At 44.7% G+C, this 16,780-nt stretch overlaps 1 protein-coding gene across 2 annotated transcripts; it reads left to right on the forward strand.

Moving 5' to 3' along the window:
* The first annotated feature begins 10 nt into the window (after positions 1-10).
* Positions 11-13,241, forward strand: Wbp11 (WW domain binding protein 11). 2 transcript variants are annotated; one of them, XM_028872168.2, is made up of 13 exons: positions 80-203; positions 656-657; positions 1,904-2,012; positions 2,490-2,521; positions 3,604-3,697; positions 4,647-4,843; positions 5,646-5,779; positions 5,883-6,082; positions 6,556-6,747; positions 9,082-9,183; positions 10,122-10,415; positions 10,946-11,128; positions 12,310-12,743. In XM_028872168.2, exons 3-13 carry the CDS (start codon positions 1,949-1,951, stop codon positions 12,741-12,743), a joined length of 1,926 nt encoding a protein of 641 aa, XP_028728001.1. In that variant the 5' UTR covers positions 80-203; positions 656-657; positions 1,904-1,948. The 2 variants fall into 2 exon arrangements, with proteins under 2 accessions (XP_028728000.1, XP_028728001.1); XM_028872167.2 differs by lacking the exon at positions 656-657 and having other exon boundaries at positions 11-203; positions 12,310-13,241.
* The last annotated feature ends 3,539 nt before the right edge of the window (positions 13,242-16,780 follow it).

Genomic DNA, 16,780 nt, shown 5'->3' on the forward strand with positions numbered 1-16,780 from the left:
TCTATGGTCCCGGGACTCGGCAACGCGGCGAGAGCGTCGGCCGCGGGCACAGGAAGTGACGTCAGGATGGCGGAGGGGCGCGAGGTTTCAAGATGGCGGTGGCTGGGTGGTTGACCGAGCGGCAGAGGTGAAGGCCCCGTCGCAGCGAAGACGCTGGGACCGCCCGCTTCCCGGCCTCGCCGATCGGGGAGCCCCGCAGTCGCGTGAGTGTGCGCGGTCGCGGTGCTCCGACTCCCCCGGAGGCCTGCGCGGCCGCCGCAGAAGCGCCAGGCCCAGGGGCCACGCTCTTCCTCCGCTGGCCCGGGGTCGCGGGAGCTGCGGGCTTGAGGGCTCCGGGGCCCGGCGTGGCGCAGCGTCCGGCGGGTCCTCGGCCGAGCCTGCCCGGTGGGTTGGGTCCGCCTCGGGAGCGCGGCGGCCGCTGGCCTGGCTTGACGTCGAGCCGCTCGAGTCGGGATCAACCGTCGCCATGGTTGCGGCGGTTGCGGTTGAGGCCGCCTTCGGTGGCCCTGGACGGGTCGGGTTGCCCTTGTGCTGTCTGGGTTCCTTTGACCCGTCCTCGCCCAGATGCGTCTGCCTCTCCGAGGGCCGCTTTTGTAGACGAAGGCATTGCGGTCTTGTAACAATTCCCAGTGACTCGTGGCTGCGGTGTTTTCAGTTGTGGGAGGGCGGGGAGGTCAAAGCGTGAACCCGAGGCTCCTTGAAAAGGGGACGCACTAAAGATGGGATCAAAAATATAAGAGCTTGTGTCCGTGCGTTTCTCTAGTTCTCTATAATCAGTGCTTCTCTTACCTTCCTCCCATCATCCTGGCCCCCTTGTTTTCTGATAACGGAACATTTTATAATGACATAATAGCCACCGAACAGTTCTGAAACACCTAGAAGTAGCAGGTAGCCGGGCTTGACTACTTGATGAAAGAAGCATTATCTAAAAAAAAAAAACCCTCCAAAGTCTTAACAAAGGAGCCGAGGCAGTTAGAGTTGTAAGGTCTATTAAATTCATCTCAGGAGCTCCCCATTCCCTACCTTTACAGTATCTTTTTAAGAAAGAAAGTAGATTTATTTAGTGTTCATAGGGAGCAACAAGAGGGTGCCTGGAGCCACATGTCATGTAGTTTCAATGGGAAACATTTGTTACTTTTTTATTGGACAGGTTAAATTTTGAATAGAAGAGGAAGAATTGATGCTAATAAAAGCCTTGAAAATCTATTCTTACAGTGACTACCACTTTTAATTACCTTAAGATATATAAATCAAGAGTCATAAGTACTAGTAAGAAAATATATATGTTAATTTAAGTTTGGAAAGTTCTAATATGTCTATTTGGGGAGAGTCATGAATCATATTGACTTGTATTAAATCTAAATTAAATATGTTTGTTAATTACTTTCTACCATCTGTGGGGTGTTGAATGAACAGTACACATGCCAAGGAGAAAAGTCAGAACATGTCTTTGAGCCTAGATCCGTTACCCGTGCTTGTATTTGATTTCACCTTATGTGTAACGGGTATGTAGGAAAAGGACTAATGGCTTCTTATACCCATGGTTTGTATCACATTGTTAGAACATTTTCTAGTTAGTTTTGTTTTGTTTTGAGGTAGTCTCTTACGGCTCAGTCCACATTCCAAGTGCAAACTCCTAGTTGATCTTTTTCACTTGACAGAGCTATGTAATCCATAGCCAAGTGTTCAGTTGGTGAGTTAATGATATCCCACTGCCTTGACTAATACATGTTAGTTAGGAAAGGTAAAGCCATATGATAACCTTAACAAGGAAAGAGCGAGTTCTTACAAAACTAATAAAGGAATATTTCTTTCCAAAAGTTGATGGAAATTCTAAAAAGGAAGACATGTTAAACATACTGGAAAACTGAGTTTGTTCTTTTTTTTTTTTTTTTTATTCCAGCTTTTTTTTTTCTTAATGAAGAAGTAAACCATATAAATTGTCAACATGGGACGGAGATCAACATCCTCCACCAAGAGTGGGAAGTTTATGAACCCCACGGACCAAGCTCGTAAGTGCTGTTAGTGTGGAAGAGGAAAACACTTCAGAGACTAGTTCACTGGGGCGTTGGCAGGAGTGAGTGAGTTGTGTAAAGTCATGTTGAATTCTTAGAATTAGTTCACATGACTAAAATGGTGAGAATGTAAATCAATTAAAACCATGTTTCTTTTTCGAAGTTGGTTGGCTTGAAGGATAAAATTGGTAGTCTTTTTGTTGGAATTTTTAAACAAGTGAGTTTTTAAGTGTTTTTTAGTGTTTGAGCATCTCGTTTTCTCCTTATGGTTCAGTTATTCCTATGAAAGCAAACGTGTTGGCGTTTGAGGTGTGAGGGTTTAATTGAAGTGCTGCAGTCGTCTGTAGGTCGAAGCCACTGGTGCTGTTACATCTCCATGTGTTGCATAGGGAGGTCTCAGAAGAGAACATTGTGGGTGTTGTCTTGTGATAATGGTGAAGATTTGAGTTGTGTGGTCTCTTCCCCTCTCTTTAGGAAAGGAAGCCCGGAAAAGAGAATTGAAAAAGGTAGGCGTTCAGACACATTCTGTGTATTGTTTGAGATTTGTGAATGAAAATAACATTTCAAATTATGTGCTGGAAAAGATGCTTTATACTTTAATGAAAACCAGAAAATCGACTGTTTAATAACTGATAAAACTTGGAGGTTCGATTCATGGTAGCTTTGTATGACATTGTTTATGTTTATTTGATTCTCCTGCCCAAAAGTTTAAAAACAAATGCTTTGGGGGCTGGAGTGAGGCTCTGGATTGCAGCACACACTGCTCTTGCCGAGGACCGGAGTTCCAGTCCTAGCATCCATGGGTGGCTCACAACCATCTCTTCCTCCATCTCCCAGGAATCCAACACCCTCTTCTGACCTCCACAAGAACCCATAAACACATGCCCATACATTCATACAAACACACACCCATAAATAAAATTATATTTTAAAATGCCTTTTGAAAATAATTCTTATCCTGAGTGTGGTAGCATATGCCTATAATCCCAGCACTTGGAATGTGGAGATCAGAGTCAAGAGTATCAGGAATTAAAGGCTAGCTTGAGCTACATCAGACCCTGTCATAAGAAAGGAATTATTTTTACTACTTACCAAAATGTAGCTGCTTTGTTAAAGGTATGGAATGAATGCCAGTAAATGTGTTGCTGGAGATCTTTGTATATCTCATCAGCTATTGCGTTTTGACAGAGGACTTAAAGGAGTAAACGTTAGGTATCCCTCTTTAATGTGTTCAGGGACTTTTTATAATCTCTATTATGCTCTTGTTTTATTCTTTAGTCCTGACTCTTTGAAAAATTTCCTTACCCAGCATAGTATTTTTTAATTTAACTGCAGCCCTTGCATTTTGTTTTTAAACAAGTTTTTATGTAGCTGCTAACAGTCTAACTGGGTTGAGACAAATACTTCCCAGGAAAGTACATCTTTTTAGTAAGGTCTAAATGTTGTTGAGAACAAGAGCTCTCATAGCTAAGTGTGGTTAGAAACCAAGGGAAAATTTAAAATTATTCTTAGATTCCTGAGGCAAATTGAAGTAAAAAATGTCCTGAGCAAGCAGCTTCTCAGTAGTCTTCTCTTTTGTTTTTCTAAGAACAAAAAACAGCGCATGATGGTCCGAGCTGCGGTTTTGAAGATGAAAGATCCCAAACAGATTATCCGGGACATGGAGAAATTGGATGAAATGGGTAAGAGTGTATGGAAAGGCCAGATTTAAAACAGTAATAGTGTGTTGTACACAGTGGCGGCAGCATAGACCTAAGAAAACAGAGCAACCAGGTGGCCTTGGACACCATGTTTTGTTTTAATGTTATGGAAATAAAGTAAAAGGATAAGATTTATTGCAAGCTAGAGATCACATATCCTAGAAGAGAGAAACCCTCAGTCATTTGGAATTAATTACTATTACTAGATAACAAAGGCCTAGTCTGACCAGCTCACTATAATTGCTCAGATTTAATTATATTTTCCCTTTGCCATTATAAATTAGTAGAATAAAAAAAGGCATGCATTCAATCTTAGTCACTAGGAATGATGCAATAATATATCTTCTAGTTTTGAGTAAAGTTAATAGAAAGATTTGAGGAAGAATTTAATTCAACTAGTACTTCAAGAAAAAAGAAAAAATATCTTAATCATAGGGGCCCTAGTTCCATTTATAAAAATCTAAACTAACTAAAATAGAAAGGTGTGCCTTAGCTTCCATAATGAGACATCCCTATAAAACTGCCTCTCGGAGGAAGCCCAGAATCCTCCTAAGGACTGTCTGTGTCTGCTCTGCTCTCCAGCACAGCGCCAGTGAACAGCTGCTTGGGGTAGAAAGTGGAAGGTGTGTGTGCAGTTAGTGGTAGCTGGGAGACAAGGCCATGACATCTCAGCAGGTGGCAGGAAAGCTGCTCTTTGATTTCCAGTCCCTGAGAGGGCTAGGCCTGCAACTCCAGTGCCAGTGCGCTCGCCTGTGCGTCAGTTCTGCAAAGGAGATAGGAGTGGGCAATAAGGGGGGAGGGGGGTGTCTGTCCCCCTTAGCACGAAGGACTCAACAATGAAATGGTGGTGTCTGGGTCTAGTTTGTTATAAGGGAGGTTTTTATTAATGAAGTAGCTCTTCGTTCACACTTCTAATCTGCTTTTCTCCCAGAGTTTAACCCAGTGCAACAGCCACAGTTAAATGAGAAAGTCCTGAAAGACAAGCGTAAAAAGCTGCGGGAAACATTTGAACGAATTCTACGGCTTTATGAAAAAGAAAATCCAGATATTTACAAAGAATTGAGAAAACTGGAAGTAGAATATGAACAGAAGAGGGCTCAACTGAGCCAGTACTTTGATGCTGTTAAGGTAGGCTGCTCTTGAGAGAGGACCAAGTGTGTTTAGTTTGCTCTTAAAGTTAATGGGGAATTGATCGTTCTCATCCTCTTCTTTTTTGCGGTTGTTTTTAAAATTAAGTGTGTACCTTATGCTCTAGCAAATTTAGATCTCACAGGTAAAAGTAAATGTGTTGCTAATAAGGAGAAATAGCAGGTGAGCCCAGGCATGGTGGTGCACACTAACCTTTGCCTGGGGTTGGAGACTGGAAGAACATGGGTGGGGCCCAGCCAGTGTTGCTTCTTTCCATTCCTGCTCCATGTGCAGACCTGTGTGAGCTTTTATAGTTTAGTGTAAATCTCCTTTACTGGGGCAGAAAATTGAAAACCCAAATGGAATGCTTTTGTAAAGTAGATGGTATGTTTCCAACAACAGAGGACAGAATCCCAAGAAAGGCGGATGAATTTAGAGACTAGATACTCTTTGTTAATAGATGTGTGTTATTGTCCAGAGTATTACAGTAGTCCTGCCAACTTTGAACAGTTGAATTCCTTTAAAACCAAAACTATTTCAAATCACATTGTAAAAGAATCAGCTGGTTATAGGGATTATAAAAGAAAGAATAAGCTGTATTTGGGTCCTTTAAGAAGAAGTGATTTTAAAAAAAAAAAGAAGAAGAAATGGTAGATTTCTTTGAATCCTTGAGAAGTTTTGGCTTGAGGTGTTCAGCTATTTTTCATGATCTTTGTGTTAGGTGGAAAGCAAATTCAGAGGCCTTAGAGTTGTTGGGGTTGAGTTTGGATCAGTGCCATACCACTGGGTTTCTGTGTTGCAGAATGCTCAGCATGTGGAAGTAGAGAGCATCCCTTTGCCAGACATGCCGCATGCTCCTTCCAACATCTTGATCCAGGACATCCCACTTCCTGGTGCCCAGCCACCCTCCATCCTTAAGAAAACCTCTGCATACGGGTAAGGAAACCCTCTCAGAAGGACAGCACTTGACTGAAGTGCCATAGCTAGTTCTCACTACCGCTCTAGAAGTAGATTACAGTCAGTCATGTTCTCTTTACAGGCCTCCGACTCGTGCAGTTTCTATCCTTCCGCTCCTCGGTCATGGTGTTCCACGTTTGCCCCCTGGCAGAAAACCACCGGGCCCTCCACCTGGCCCACCTCCTCCTCAGGTTCTGCAGATGTATGGCCGGAAAGTGGGTTTTGCTCTCGATCTTCCCCCTCGTAGACGAGATGAAGACATGCTGTATAGTCCGGAACTTGGTATGCAGGGGCGGGCTTGCTTTTGTGTCCTTCTCAGTATTGTTCTGTGTTGGCTGTACTTGACATGTCCACCACAAGAGAACTTAGGAAGGAAGTGAGGACATCACATGCTTACTGCTGTGTCTCCCCAGAGACCAGACCTGCCTGATGAGAGCACCTTGCTTCCAGAGAGATGTCACTGTGGATTCCCAACTTGAGTAGCTCTCCCCAGCTTTATTGTCAGATGACCAGAATTAGTGACTTTGTGTGACTGTACACATAATTGTTTCTAATACAGTGTGTTTGAACTTCTCACAGGAAAACAAAAAAGTATTTAAAACTAGTACCCGATGAAACTATCATCACAGCACACGAGAGCAGACATTGCTACAGAACTCTTTACACGTTCTGTGGAGTTCAAATAGATAATCTGCTAGGTCTGGGTACCGGGAAGGCCAACCACGCTGCTTGTTCCTCTCTCTTTCTGTCGCCAGCTCAGCGAGGTCATGACGATGATGTGTCCAGCACCAGTGAGGACGACGGCTACCCCGAGGACATGGATCAGGACAAGCATGACGACAGCACTGAGGACAGTGACACTGACAGGTCTGATGCTGAGAGTGAGGGTGACGAGTTCGGGCACCGGGACGACAGTGAGCGAGACAACCCCGAGGAGAAGAAGTCGGGTGCGTGCAGGGTGGTGTGCCTCGGGGGGATTAACACAGCTAAGCCCAGTGTCTGTGTGCTTTGCTGTGGCTATCACATTGATTTTGTGTATGCATGTGTTTGTGCACGCCCGTGAGTGTCCATGCATGCCACCACACATATGTGGTGGTCATGGTTGGTTCTCTCAATCTACTATGTTTGTCCTGAAAATTCAACTTGAGTAGTTTGGTTTGATGACAAGTGCCTTTATCTCCTGAGCCAGTTCACCAGCTTGGCTCAGGACCAGCTTTGAATCCTGGTTTGGTTTTAGGCTGGCCTCAAATTCATGGTGGTCTCTTGCTTCACCCTCCCAAGTTTTAGAATTACAAATATAAGCCACCATACCTGGCCATTTGTCCTGATAGTTTGAAAAGTTTGGATACATTATTCTTAGAGATGTTTGTGAGGAAATGTCCATTAGTTTTTTTGGGGGGGCAGGGGGAGTACATGTAAGAAATTCCGCTTTGAGGCAAAAGTACAAGTATTGAGAACCATGAAGTTGCTAGCACACTGTCGTGAATATGCTGTAGGAAACGAAGGAGAATAGCAGTGTTGTTAATAAGCTTATTTAAATATCTACACTGGAAGCCTCTTAGGTTTTCTGTTAATAGTGTCTAATATAAACCAGGGTCATAACTGCAGGTCAGGTGTACCTGTAAATGAGAATCATGGGCCTGTTTTTTTCTTTTTACTGCCATGTCTTAGTTGGGAAAAGTGCCTGTTTCTCAGACACTGCATGGAAAACAAACCATTCTCTGAATCAGCACTGAAGCATCTTTTAGAAAGTTTTGTGTGTGGCACTGGGGAGTAGATGTAAGACTTTGATGGATGCTAAATACATTCTGTTTTGCTCTGTCCCTTGTTTTATGCAAACAGTGTGTCAGGTTTTGTCAAAAAAAAAGCACACCAGCTCTCAAATCCCAGGAGCTGGGCAGCGTTGAGGACTGTTGGTGTGATTGTAGTGTGGTGTCTGTATACTGTATCTGTAGTTATAAATACAACAAATGCTTACCCTAGCTTTCTTCTTTGTGAAGATTTGTTTGTGTGCGTGCATGCGTGTGTGCATGCAGGGGCCTGCCTGCCCGTGGGTGTGCAGGTGAGCACATCAGGGTACCCCTGGAGGCCAGAAGATGACAGGAAATCCCTCGGAGCTGAATCCTTTTCCAGGCCCCTCAGGATTGCTCAAGTGCTCTTCACCACTGAGCCATCTCTAGCCTTTCCTAGTGTTTCTTCATCGTGATTACAAATGGAAGGGCCATCAAAAAATCTATCACAAGTAGTTATGGAAGACGCTAAGGAACTGGTCCTAGAAAGGAGAGGGGAGCTAGAGCCCCATGAGCTGCCTTTCCCTGCAGGGCTACATAGTCTCCTTTCTTCTGCTGCCAGCTGCTGTTGGGGGGTTTCGTGGGGGGGTGGGACAGGGTCTCACTATAGCTGGCTAACAGAACTCACTGTGTAGACCAGGCTGGCCTCAAACTTGCTGAGCTCCACCTGCTCAGCACTGCGATAAAGATGGATGCTACCCCCCTGTTTTTCTTGTTTGGTCAGCAGCATGCGTGGTCCTCACATGGCTGTGCCAGCTGTCTAGTTTCTCATCTAACACTTACTACTTTTTGCATATTTGAGTCTTTTTTCTGGGTACCAAAACTGCAAGACTAAAGCTCACCCTCAGAAAGAGTAATGTGTTGCAGTGTGCAGTTGGTAGTGTCTGTCAGGGTAGGAAGTCCTTCTGTTTCTAGTTGACTAAGAGATTTTTGTGGTGGAACTGGCGGTGGTAGGGAGTAATCAGTTGTTAAGCACCTGATAGGCTGTGACTAAGATTTTCCCACCTGTTAGGTAGGTGCCTGTTGTCCTAAGTGCCTGAAGCCCCTGCATGCTTGTGAAGTATCCTCCTTTCACAGCACTGTGGGGCCGCTTTCTGTGTTGGTTGATAGATAGGTTAGACTTGGTCTAGTGGGTGGTGGTTTCATGACTTGGACAGCTTTTATCCTTCCTATGACTTAATGCTTGACTGCATTGCTAAAGAAAATTGTTGCCTTAAGACACTTTACTGTTTCAGTTTTTATGTTTTGGGGCATAAAATTGGATTGGCTATTCAATTTATATATTCTTAAGTATATAAATTGTAAGTTTTAAATCACCATAGTATGCCACCAATTCGCTCAGCATTGATTATCTTGACTCTGTCTTTCTGCACTTCTCTTCTGTCATGGGTTATGGTCATACCTAGTATGTATAGTGTCTGCATTGTAGTGACCATTTTTACCCAATTTGGATGATTCTTGTCCATCTCATTTCCTTCCTTGACTGTTTAGGTCTGAGTGTCCGGTTTGCTGATATGCCTGGGAAATCAAGGAAGAAGAAGAAGAACATGAAGGAGCTGACTCCTCTTCAAGCCATGATGCTTCGGATGGCAGGTTAGAAGCAAGGATGCCACTTGCTTAGCATACATTCTTCCATTTATATTCAGCAGCTCTGAACTAAGTATTGCTCTGTATTGTATAAAACTTAAGGTGTGCAGCCATTTGGTAGGCTGCCCAGAGTTTCACTGCCAGTAAGCTGTGGAAATGAGTGGTTCTGGACGCCGCATGTGTTCTCAAGCTGGTGCATGGAAGTTGGAAGACAGCTTGTGGGAGTCTGGTTCTCTGCAGCTACCAGTGGATCCCATGAATTGAACTCTGATTGTCAGGGTCAATGGCAAGCCACCTTGCCAGCCCTGAGTGACACTTAATTCCAAGTCTGTCTTGGTCTACCAGTCTGGGCTTATTATACTGCTACACTAGTTAGAGAATACTGCTTGGTTGTTGTGTATTTAAATAGTAAGAAAAGGCTTTGGGGTTGATGGTTTTTAAGAATAAGTTTTCTTATTTTTATATATTTATTTGGTTTTGGGAGACAGGGTCTGTCTATGTAGCCCTGGCCATCTTGGAACTCACTCTGTAGACCACTCTGGCCATAAAGTCAGAGATCAGCCTGCTCCTGCCTCTCAAGTGCTAGTCTTTCTCTGTCCTGCCTGCCAGCCAGCTCCCAAATCATGACAGGGAGACTTACTAATTATGAAAGCTTGGCCGATAGCTTAGGCTTGTTTCTAATTAGCTCTTACAACTTAAATTAACCCATTTCTGTTAATCTGTGTACTGCCACATGGCTCTGGCTGGTACCTCTCCTCCTTCACGTCCTGCTTCCTCTTGTGTCTGACTGGCTACTCTGTTCTTCTTCTTCCCCGTGTCCTCTCTGCCTAGGTATTGGCCTCACCTTTTTATTAAACCAGTCCAAGTGACACATCTTCACAGTGTACAAAAAGATTCCATAACACAAGTCATCTCTGTTTACCGGTTTTACAATTTTCTTTCAGGTCAGGAAATCCCTGAGGAAGGACGGGAAGTGGAGGAATTTTCGGAGGATGATGATGACGATGACTCTGATGATTCTGAAGCAGAAAAGCAGTCGCAAAAGCAGCATAAAGAGGATTCCCACTCTGACGGCACATCTGCTGCCTCTTCCCAGCAGCAGGCTCCTCCTCAGTCTGTTCCTCCTTCCCAGATACAAGCACCTCCCATGCCAGGACCGCCACCTCTTGGACCACCGCCTGCCCCACCCTTACGGCCTCCTGGACCACCTACAGGCCTCCCTCCTGGACCACCTCCAGGTAAGCTCCCCGAAAATGGGGAGTAAGCATTTTCTTCCAGTGAATCCAGAGTGATCATTCCCCCAACATATGCATGTGTCATCGGTACTGATGTTTTCTGTTTCCTCCTGATTGCATTCTCTAAGCTATCAAAGATTCTCAAAGGTTTCCATTCTGGGAGCATTGCTGGTAGCTTGGAGTTCTGACAGTTGCCTCTTTTTGTCCAAAGCTCTTTTTTAGGGTCTTTTATTTCTGGTTATGTAAGCTGGATGCTTAAACATAATTGTACTTCCTTTAGTACTTCAACGTGGCAGACTAGCCCAGTTCTGCATTGATATCAGTGAATACCATCTCATATATTAGAGCTGGGACCTAAATCTAGATCTATAACAAATCTGATGCCCTTTTTCTGTGCTCAAATATTTGTTGAATGAATTTTATTTCACACTTTGTGTGTGTTTATAAAGTGATCTAACTTCTGAATAAAATGATCATGTGAGTTGCTTTTATACCACCATTATTTGTTTGATATTGGTTTTTTCTCCTTTCAGGGGCTCCTCCATTCCTGAGACCACCTGGAATGCCAGGAATCCGAGGGCCTCTACCACGACTTTTACCTCCAGGACCACCACCAGGCCGACCTCCTGGCCCTCCCCCAGGTCCACCTCCAGGCCTGCCCCCTGGCCCCCCTCCTCGAGGACCCCCACCAAGGCTACCTCCTCCTGCACCTCCAGGTAAAGGTTTCCGTTTCTGTAGCAGAAGCTACCCCTGGCCTTTGTGCTCTAGGCACATTATCACCTGAGGGAATCTGAGCATCTTCCAGTGGGTCACATGGAGGTGTGTTCTTCAGTGGGCATTCCCAAGCAAATGAACACTGCAGAGGTTCTCTGTCTGAGAAGTTTTCTGAGTACGGTATAGTTGTGCCCCGTGGGTCCTCAAAATCACCATCTTCAAGCTGAAATCACAGTTGCCTCCTCTCTGCCCACTGGGCTTATAGTATGGCCGCATTCTGCTTTATCACACTGGATGTTCTCCTTTAATCTGAAGATTTCTAAACACGCCAGCTGCGGCTTTTTCTTTGTCTTGGTGGCATGTAGAAGAAGTGAGCTCAGATGATCAGCAGTTTAGATTTGCTGCAGTCTGCTACTTTCTAGACACTCTTTAGTGGCTTTTTAAGAAAGGAAAAATCTGTGGGGGCTGGAGAGATGGCTCAGCAGTCACTGGCTGCTCATCCAGAGGACCCTCGTTCAATTCCCAGCAACCACATGGCACCTCACAATGGTCTGTAACTCCAAGATCTGATACCCTTATGCAGATACACATTTAGGCAAAATACCACTGTACATAAAATAAAAATAAATTATTTTTTTAAAAGGTGTGTGTCACAACACCTAGCTATTTAATTAAAAAGAAAGTAAAACTCTGATGTGGGGTATGTACGTGTCATAGCTATCAGAAGTGTGTGAACCTAGTAAGACAGAACATAGTTACAGACTCTCCTTCCATTTCCTGTTAGAGCCAGGACTAAGACTGTTGTTCACTGTGTGAGAGTGATAGAAACTAAGTGATTTAGTGCAGGGGGATCAACCCACCCTTGACCTTAATACCATCACACTAGACAGCCAGGGGAGCAGCCTGGAATGGCCAGACTGGAAATCATGTTCAAAACCAGTTGGGATTGTCAGCTTGGTGTCAGGTTTTTCAAGTAGGACAGTGTTTGGAGGAAGTGATACAGACTGAAGGTGAACATTATTTTATAGTGTCCTATTCCTTTCTATCAGAATATATTCCTGACTTTCACATAGCAGGTTCTGTAAGGTCACTTTGGTTCCTGTAAATTACTGCTTAAAAAACAGTGTCAGCCTGTTTAAACAGGTGCCATTCGCTCTTACACTCATTCTGCCTCTGCATTTAGGTATCCCTCCCCCTCGTCCCGGCATGATGCGCCCACCCTTGGTGCCTCCTCTTGGACCTGCCCCGCCTGGGCTTTTCCCACCAGCTCCCTTGCCCAACCCAGGGGTGTTGAGTGCCCCACCCAGCCTCATTCAGCGACCGAAGGCGGATGATGCCAGTGCAGCCACCATTGAGAAGAAAGCCACAGCGACCATCAGTGCCAAGCCCCAGATCACCAATCCCAAGGCAGAGGTCACACGGTTTGTGCCCACTGCACTGAGAGTACGCAGGGAGAATAAGGGGGCTGCTGCTGTTCCCCAAAGAAGGTCAGAGGATGACTCTGCTGCGCCTGTTACCAAAGCAGCCGCCAGATCCGGTCCTTCTCTTCCCGTCTCCGTGCAGACTAAGGACGATGTTTATGAAGCGTTTATGAAAGAGATGGAAGGGCTGCTGTGACAGCTTCCCGGGCCAGGACAGGCTTCTGTTGAGAGCACGGGTTTGTGGAACAAGAGGCTCTTGTTAAATTCGAGCAACGGCCACTGTCAGGGTGTTTCCAGGTTCAGTTCCGGGAGCCTCCTAACGCTTGCCTTGCTGGGATCCCTGCCCAGGGGGTTTCTTTACACTAGACCAGGATGGGAAGCACTGCTGCTAACACCGTTCCCTTGGACGCCTCCATTTCAGCCCCTTTCTTCCCTCCACCTTGGGAGTTATATCAGAGGTCTTAGTTCCTGTTTGACTCGTGTGCTCTAGGCACTGGAGAGAGATTTCTGGAGGGAAAGAGGTTTATTTCATCTTGACTTTTGTGTTTGAGTTATTTTTAATATTTTCCTGTAAATATTTTGTAATATTTTACTTGTAGTGAAATGGATTACAATGTCGTTTCCTATTTCAAAGCAGGATATTTGGGAAGAAAATGTACAATTCTTGGATTAAAGTTATTTCCCACGACCTAAACTCTTGAGTGTTTCGTGAAGAAATAAAATGTTCCATACCAAGATAGCTTCTGTGTTCATGGTAATGTGTAAACAGTTCCTGATTTGTAGGCAGAACCAGCACACATTACAGCATCGGTTCTCAGGAGTTGCCATAGCTCATGCAGAAATAGAATGGATTTCATTAGAAACATAAAAAGTAACTGCAATCTAAAGGGCTAAAGAGGAAAGGTTCCTTTAGGATTATATACTGCCTTCCCAGAAACTGAGAGGTGTGAACAACGTCTCCACTTGACTGCTTAGACGTGCTCCAGAGAACCTTAGGGCTGTGCTTGTGCTCTGAGGAAGAACGTCCCCCAGAGGGACACTTTTCCCCCAGTTGGTGGCACTATTTGGCGGGGGGAGGGGGTTGGCTTTGTTAGAGGAAGTATGTCATGGGAGCAGGCTAAGGTTCCCTTTCCTGTTGCTCTCTGCTTCGTGCTTGGTTTCAAGATGAAAGAAATCTCAGCTTGCTGCTGCCATGCTGTTCCCACAGTCATGGACCCTCTGCAACTGTAAGCCTAAATACACTACCGTAAGGTGCCCTGGTCCATGGTGTTTTACCACAGAAACAGAAAAGCAACTCATGGGAAAACTGGAAACTGGTACCAGTCTGGCAAAGACTCACAAGGCTTTCCACCATCTGACTCTGGTGTTGAAACAGTGCTCACGTGACTCGCAGGGGCACCGAATCCGTGCGTTTTGTTGCTAGGCTCACCTCTCTGCCCACTGTATCTCATGCACATCCTACAGCGTTAAAGAGAGATGACTTCTGTTGTGTTGTGCTAAGGTTTATGCTTTCTCAGAGTTCTCCACTGGATTTCAGGTTTAGTTTTTATTTAACAGATTAAGACAAATCCTGACAAAGCACTAAATAGTCCATTTGGTTTGGGGTTTTAGTGTAATTAAGAAAAGCCAACAATGGATTTGACCATTTCAATACCAGGATGAAACAATGACATGACCCAGTTAGCATGATAAGTACATTTCTCCATAAATAGAATTGCTCTCCAGAATTTGGTCTGAGTCTGGTTATTTTAACATTCTATTTGAATTTATGTTCTTTCTGAGAGAGATTTCTGTTAATGGTTGTGTAAGGAAGCTTTTGATTATCAAAACACATTTCCAAATGTGCTGCTAGTTTTATTGGAAAATTGTAGTCATAAAGTCTAACACTGAATGTATCGAGTCCATCTGTAGGAAAAGGGGGAGAAGGCCAACAGTTCTGATTCGGTCTCTTGTCATGGTGGTCAGGATTGGTACTGTGGTTTCACGAAAGTCCTCTGCTTACATCACCACTGTGGATACAGGCTCACAGCACCACAGGGGGTCATTGAACACCTTTCTACATGGGAAACTTAGTGCCCTCATTCACATAACCAGATCCTCCTCAAAGCCCACTGAGGTAACAATTACGTCATTTGACTTTACCTGGAGACAATTTCTCTTCAACCCAGAGAGAAACAGCTGACCCAAGAAAGGATTCCGTCCACTTCAGCTTGGCGAACCAATGAGTTTATTGAGGTTAAAAAGCGTGAGTGGTGTCCTCGTTGGCTTTCTGCTGCTGTGGTAAACACCATGGCCAAAAGCAGCTCAGGCAAGAAAGGGTTTATCTTGTCTTACAGCCCACAGTCCATCATGAGGGGAGATAGGACAGGAATTCAAGGCAGGAAACAAATTGAAGCAGAAGCCACGGAGGAGTGATGCTCACCAGCTTTCAGCTGCCTTTCATGTCCCTCCCAGGACCCGGTAGGGTTATCACTGCCTTAAGTATGTTGGGCTCTTCCTTCCACGTCAACCATGAATCAAGAAAATGCTCCATCCAGGTCAATCTATTGGAGGCATTTTCTCAAGTGAGGTTCCTCTTCCCAGATGGCACAAGCCAGTTCAAGTGCAGGCTACCTCACCAAGCCTCCCTGTCTCCCCCAATTGTATACAGCTTATTTAACAACCTTGAAGAGAGGCCTCCTGTGTCTTGTCGGTTCCTTCAGCTACCTCAGTCTCTTGAGCTTCCTTCAATCCACAGAAAATAGAAAGCCATTTAATACTTTTAAATGGGCTTGATAGAGTGTTTCCAAGCCAGGTGACTGAGGAACATTGTGAACCTTTGGTGGTTTGGATGACAATGGCCATCATAGGCTCAGATGTTTAAATGTTTGGTCTCTGGTTGGCAGGAAAGTTTCTGTGAAGGATTAGGTGTGGCCTTGTTGGAGGTGTGTCACTTGGGATTTGAAATTTCAAAAGCGCATGCCTGGCTCAGCCTCTCTGCCTCCTGCTTGTGGATCAGATGTAAGCTCTGAGCTATCACCATGCCTGCCAGGTGCTATGCTCCCTACCATGATGGTCATGGAGTCACCCTCTGAAGCTGTAAGCAAGCCCCCAATTAAATGCTTTCTTTTTTAAGTTGCCTTGGTCATGGTGTCTCAAGAGATGGAGAAGTAACTAGGCCAGAACCTAAGTCCCATTCTATCAAGTTCAAGCTCTTAATCACCATAGCATTTGCCCTTGCCACTACTGGCTTTGTGGAGTTCACATTTAGCATGCCAGTCACTGCCAACTATGGCATGGGCTAAACCTTTTCATTCCAGGAATGCAAAACTGAACAGACCAGTTAGTTCTCTGGGATCCAAAGTCAAAACTGGCTCTGTAGCAAACAAACCCTGGCCACACTGCACCGTGTCCCACAGAACAGCATTTATCTGCACGGAAAGCAGCAATGTGCAAGCAAACCAAGCACTGGATAGCCATCCAAACGACAGCAGGCCACACCAAAGGTGCTAGACTGCCTTAATCCAGACTCTTGCCTGAAGCATTGGCCTTTTAAATTAGCCTCAAGAACTTTACCAAGGACCACAGGCTGAATGACTTTTCAGAATTGTTTCTGTCAATAGATCAATTTAAAAAACAAAACAAAACAAAAACCTCATCAAAAGTGGTGAAGAGCAGTATTTAAAAGGATCCGAAGCATTTCTTGAGCAGTAGTGAAGGTTGAGTGGAAGTGGGGGCAGTCATTTTATAGCTTGTTTATCTTGCTCTTCCAGTTACATTTCTCTTGTTAGGAATCATGAGAAAAAGACAGATGGGTTAGGTTTTGTGACCTTTTTTCTTATTTCTTCATGATTTGGGTAATCCCAGATGCTCAACTCTATGTCAAACTCAACTCAAATGTCAAACCAGCACTTGAAAACTAGGTATGTTTGAGTCTGTAAATGTGAACTCATGGATACAGAAGGGTGACTGCATGTATATTGGCTCCAAGTGGTATCACTCACAAGTGAATTTTACTGTTTTGAGACAATGTCCCTGTGCAGCCCTATCTATCCAAGAACACGTAGCTCAGACAGGCCTTGAACTCCAGGCTCTTCCCTGTCTTCCTAGTGCTGGAACTAGAGTCGTGAACCACACTTGGCTACAATTCTTTAAAACTGCTACTGCTGGAGAAAACTGTCCTCCAGGCATGACAAGACCTGCCCTTGTCAACTCAACACCTGTGGTAACCTACAGTGACCTGCACAAGATAGG

Source organism: Peromyscus leucopus, chromosome 3, assembly GCF_004664715.2.
Source record: "Peromyscus leucopus breed LL Stock chromosome 3, UCI_PerLeu_2.1, whole genome shotgun sequence".
Taxonomy (NCBI): domain Eukaryota; kingdom Metazoa; phylum Chordata; class Mammalia; order Rodentia; family Cricetidae; genus Peromyscus; species Peromyscus leucopus.